General features: G+C 39.1%; 1 protein-coding gene across 1 annotated transcript; it reads left to right on the forward strand.

Moving 5' to 3' along the window:
* The first annotated feature begins 496 nt into the window (after nt 1-496).
* LOC108996042 (11S globulin seed storage protein Jug r 4-like) lies at nt 497-2,857 on the forward strand. The gene is made up of 4 exons (XM_018971784.2): nt 497-833; nt 1,028-1,284; nt 1,577-2,131; nt 2,236-2,857. The coding sequence occupies exons 1-4, from the start codon at nt 533-535 to the stop codon at nt 2,644-2,646; spliced, it is 1,524 nt and encodes a 507-aa protein (XP_018827329.1). The 5' UTR covers nt 497-532; the 3' UTR covers nt 2,647-2,857.
* Nucleotides 2,858-5,715: the final 2,858 nt, after the last annotated feature.

Here is a 5,715-nt window from a genome sequence, read left to right on the forward strand (position 1 = left end):
TAATATTCAGCCAATAAATTAATAGGATTGATTAATTCATAACATGATCAAGACGCACAAATTAATATATATCCCGTATTACTAACGTTAATCAGTCGATATTGCAACTAATTAACATACCACGGCCTTCATCGACGGCCTGCAAATTTTATCAATATAGCTTATTTATAAATTATCAACATCATCTATCTATGGTTATACAAGGACGCTGTCTAGCTAGTGGGAGTTCATTGATCATGATGATAGATGATCAGTACCGAAATGCTCAATAAATTAAAGCTAGCTAGCTCTCAGATGAAGACAACACCGCTTCTGTATCTTTCTCTGAACCCTTGAAGCCACCTGCCCCAACAAGCATAATGAGGTGTAAGAAACTAGGCTTTTTATAGCCATGCAAATTGAAGAATGGCGAAAGATTCCTTGCCCACCTCTCATGCGTGTCTCTTACTCGTCCAGTTTCCTCCCCTATATATACAACCTTCCCTAGTCCCCCTCCACCTTCAGTACCCCAAAACAATCATCAGATATCACCATGGCCAAGCCCATCTTGCTATCCATTTATCTGTTCCTTATTGTGGCGCTCTTCAATGGTTGCCTTGCTCAAAGTGGCGGGCGGCAACAACAACAATTTGGCCAGTGCCAGCTCAATAGGCTCGATGCCCTTGAACCTACAAACCGCATTGAGGCCGAAGCCGGTGTTATCGAGTCCTGGGACCCGAACAACCAGCAGTTCCAGTGCGCTGGGGTTGCCGTCGTTCGTCGTACCATTGAGCCCAATGGCCTTCTCTTGCCTCAATACAGCAATGCTCCTCAGCTCGTCTACATTGCCAGAGGTGGCTTCAGCTCACCTTTTATTGAATTAATTAATCCCTCCTATAAATATATATATATATATATATATATATATTATTTTCAAATGCACGCAAAAACAACATATATATAATGTAGTAAATAAAACCATGCATGCGTGGTGATAATTAAATGTGATTACGTACTGATCATGACTTTTGAATATCGATCGGTACAGGTAGGGGTATCACCGGGGTTCTATTTCCCGGCTGTCCCGAAACATTCGAAGAATCTCAACGACAATCTCAACAAGGACAGAGTCGCGAGTTCCAACAAGACCGGCACCAGAAGATTCGACACTTCCGAGAGGGCGACATAATCGCATTCCCGGCAGGAGTAGCCCATTGGAGCTATAACGACGGCAGTAACCCAGTAGTTGCAATCTCTCTCCTTGACACCAACAACAATGCCAATCAGCTTGACCAGAACCCCAGAGTAAGAACTTCACATTATATTCCCTCTCAAAATTATTCTCTATAAGCCACGTCGAAATAATATTGCACGCCTCAATGCAGATCTCCTAGATTTTCATCTCTCAGAAATATTTTTCAAATCTCCTTGTATTCCTCTAATGTATTATTTATTGCCCAAGAGATTTTTGCCTACTATCTTAATTCCAAACCATGGACATAAAAGAGTGTTTGTTGGTTCTTTTGATATGAACGAAACAAATATATAATGCGTATCGATGTACTTACTGTGTTGCTTTTTATAATGTACGCAATAGAATTTCTACCTCGCTGGGAACCCCGACGACGAATTTCGGCCACAAGGTCAGCAGGAATATGAGCAGCACCGCCGCCAGCAACAACGTCAACAACGCCCTGGCGAGCACGGCCAGCAACAGAGGGGCTTAGGCAACAACGTGTTCAGTGGCTTCGATGCTGATTTTTTGGCGGACGCTTTCAACGTGGATACTGAAACGGCCAGAAGACTTCAGAGCGAGAATGATCACAGGAGGAGCATAGTGAGAGTGGAAGGCCGTCAGCTTCAAGTGATCAGGCCACGATGGTCACGTGAGGAACAGGAGCGCGAGGAGAGGAAAGAGAGAGAGCGAGAGCGAGAGTCGGAAAGCGAGCGCCGCCAGAGCCGACGTGGCGGACGTGATGATAATGGGCTGGAGGAGACTATCTGCACCTTGAGGTTGAGGGAGAACATCGGCGATCCTTCACGCGCCGACATTTACACTGAAGAAGCCGGTCGCATCAGCACAGTCAACAGCCACACCCTCCCAGTCCTGCGCTGGCTGCAACTCAGCGCCGAGAGGGGAGCTCTGTATAGTGTAATTAACTCTACATTCTACTTTCTGACATGAAGTTATACGATTTTTTGAGTAATGTTAGCGAAATATTGACAAAATTAATGATCTTAAAAACATGTATGCAGGATGCTCTGTATGTTCCACACTGGAACCTGAACGCCCACAGTGTGGTGTATGCTTTAAGGGGTCGTGCCGAGGTTCAGGTGGTGGACAACTTTGGTCAGACAGTGTTCGACGATGAGCTTAGAGAGGGTCAGCTCCTAACCATTCCACAGAACTTTGCGGTTGTGAAAAGGGCTCGCAATGAGGGCTTCGAGTGGGTTTCATTCAAGACAAATGAGAATGCCATGGTTAGTCCGCTTGCTGGCCGAACCTCGGCTATCAGGGCATTGCCGGAGGAAGTGCTTGCCACTGCTTTCCAAATTCCGAGAGAGGATGCTAGGAGGCTTAAATTTAACAGGCAGGAGTCCACCTTGGTTCGTTCAAGGCCGTCAAGGTCAAGGTCGTCAAGGTCTGAGAGGAGGGCTGAAGTTTAATGTTGTGAACATACTGCGCGCAATGTAGAGTGCCATACATGCGGCTCGCTCGATCGATCGTAGTTTGCTTTTTATATGTGTTAATGCTCGACCTACTCTTGATCATCTAGACAATAAAAAAGCTAGCCTTTTACTGGCATTTCTCTTTATATCGTCATAGTGTACGTACGAGATCAGTTAGTCAATAAAGCCTTATAAATTAATCATGGCATGTATTAATCTGTCAAATTCTACCAGGAGATCAGAATATATCCATTCACCTAAACAATTACTATACATACTTGTATCCCTAGATCAGAATCTGATCTTGTATGACATAAAACAATTTTTCGGATCAGGATCAAATCCTCTGGCCATTTTTTTTCGTCGTGTACGTACTGATCATGCATGATGCTTAATTTGATCAATATGCAGTGATCTGCATATAATTTGCTTGTCTGTTCACGATTGATATTAATTTATACGATTGCCATCATATCTTTATATATCTCTTATATATATATATAAAGTGATTATCTACTATAAATTCTTGTTTTAACAGTTTTTTTTTTCCGTTAAAGTTAACGTCTTCTTCTAAATCATAATTTCAAAACAATAATTTATTATCATTTTAATAGTGATTTTTCGTCTTCCATTCCATTCCACTGCCATTGTATTTTTAGCCTCTCTCTCCATTCTTTGGTCTCTCTCTCTCTGCTTTCTCTTTCTCTTTCTATCCTGCAGAAAAGGCTACATCATATTGCCGCCATCAATGTCACCGAGTGAAGGCCTTTGCCTCACTGGGTGCTGTCGTCAACCAAGATCTGCACAAGGCCGAGCCACCCCGAGCCCTCAATACCGCCTGCAGAAGAAGAAGAAGAATATTACTCCGATTGGCTCAAAGATCGCAGTAATTTCAACTCCGCGCCTTTTTTTCTGTATCTGTTTATCATAACCAATGTTTCATTTGTTTGCTTAGGAAAACTTAATGGGATTTTTATTACTCTGCTTGATTGAGGTTTTGTGGAACGATAACAAAGAGAGAACTGGTGGTCCGGCATTTCTATTTGTTGTTTCTATTATCTGTGTTCCCGATATTCTCTGCAGCCAAACAGGGTCTTCAAACAGCATCCCCTGGGAAATTTTTGTAAGATGTGGTGTTATAAGGTTGGGAATGGGTGCTAGCAGAGGAATTTCTTAAGTTTTGATCAATGTTTACTCGTATTGCTTTTTATCAGACATGTCTTACCTGAGTTATGGATATCTTTTGAGTATATATTACAGAACTGATTCTTGTTGAGCCATGTGCCCTGCTCAAAGAATAAATTATATATTTTTACACAGGATCTAGGAGATTCCCTTTGACAGGCAAGTGGCATTTGCTTTTATACTCTTTCTTGGTCAGATAAAGCACTATTAAGTTTTCATGCATTATAGTTGGTTCATTGTGTGAATACCAACTTCGACCTGCAAAATTTCAGGTTTGCAAGCCAATTAAATCTTTATTTTTATGAAGATAACATTTCTCTCCTATTTTGCAGTGTTTTAGCATGCATGGATGTCTATGTAATTGTTTTTGTTCTTGAGATGTGATGCTTTCTTTCTCCTTCTCTCCCTCTTTCTTCTCTGTGATAATATATAATTTTCCTGTTTAATTTATATAATTTTTCAGGGTCGCAACATTCCAATTGTTCATCGTGTAATTAAGGTAAACACTTTATGCAGACCTTGTATGATTGATTTCGATGAAATACTGTGAATAAATGTTATTGTAATGCTCACTGAGATCTCCATCTTAGTATACTCTTATTGAGTATAAGTAGACTTAAAAGTTGGTCTCTAACGTGTTCAACTATTGACTTGTAAGTATATTAGATCCTGTGTATTCGAAAAGCCAACAGAAGTGCTCAATTGGATGCTTTAATTCATCTGTCGACACCTGACCCATATAGATGATGGTTCTTAGCAGCATGTAATGTTCTGCTTAATTTGGTAAAAATATCGGGTTAGATGAATGTATAAAAACTTGAGATGTTTTGATCTGCATTCTTGGTATAGAGTAACACCCATAGAATGTTTGTTGTTGCTCATAGGGTTGACTCTGTAGTTCTTGTTCCTTGTAAAATGTATTTTGTTACCACCACTAGCCCTTAGTTCAAATGAAGATAATCCCATTTTTTTACTCCTGTTAATTTTGACTTACTTGGTAACTTCTCTTGGTTATTGAAAAACTCCCTTCATCCCAGCCCCTTTTTTTTCTTATTTAGCAAATGCTCAATTCAAATTAACTAAGCCTTAATTCCAATTTACTTGGGTTGGTTTATGGGTTCATTATTTTTTGGTAAGTAACTATATTTTCGTAACTGAACCTAATTTTCTTCAATAATTGGGATTGGGAGATACTTGGAAGAAAGCCAAATTGACTGGGGTTGGTATATATGTGGAGTCAATTTGTCGTAAGTTAACTCTGTCCTTGTATAGCACAGTCACTTAAGCACAATGTTGTTTGTTCTGAAGAGTATCACAAAATAGGATAAAGAGTTGATTAGAAGAGTATCACAGTGCTGTTTGTCGTAAATTAACTTTGTCCTTATATAGCATAGTCACTTAAGCACAGTGTTGTTTGTTCTGAAGAGTATCACTCAAGTTAACTCTATCCTTGTATAGCACAGTCACTTTAAAGCACAGTGCTGTTTGAGCTAATTAGGATTTGCAAAATTAGAGATCAAAGTTAGACTCTTCAAAATTAGGATTTGCAAAACTCTAACTTACAAAATGAATTGGAGTTTCCATCAAAATTCCGTGTCCATTAAAATACTCAGAAACGACAATACAAACCTCTTAATAGGAAGATGAGAATCGCCATCCTAGAATTAAAATTATCTCAAATAATTTTTATAAAATTATAGACGATATTTATTTATAAGACCATGTTATAACTTCTATTAATGCTCTTCTTTTATAATATATATATCACAACGTATAATTATTTATAAATTACATAAACATTACATCGTTATTTAATTAACTAAAAATATTACGTCCTTATTAATAAAAAATTAATTCTAAACAAAAAAATAAATAAATAAA

This window comes from Juglans regia, chromosome 1 (genome assembly GCF_001411555.2).
Source record: "Juglans regia cultivar Chandler chromosome 1, Walnut 2.0, whole genome shotgun sequence".
Lineage (NCBI taxonomy): Eukaryota > Viridiplantae > Streptophyta > Magnoliopsida > Fagales > Juglandaceae > Juglans > Juglans regia.

Coding starts and splice junctions, on each gene's coding strand:
- LOC108996042 (XM_018971784.2), top strand. CDS start 533: ATGGCCAAGCCCATCTTGCTATCCATTTATCTGTTCCTTATTGTGGCG. Junction 834..1,027: donor GCTCGTCTACATTGCCAGAG/GTGGCTTCAGCT, acceptor CGATCGGTACAG/GTAGGGGTATCACCGGGGTT. Junction 1,285..1,576: donor AGCTTGACCAGAACCCCAGA/GTAAGAACTTCA, acceptor TGTACGCAATAG/AATTTCTACCTCGCTGGGAA.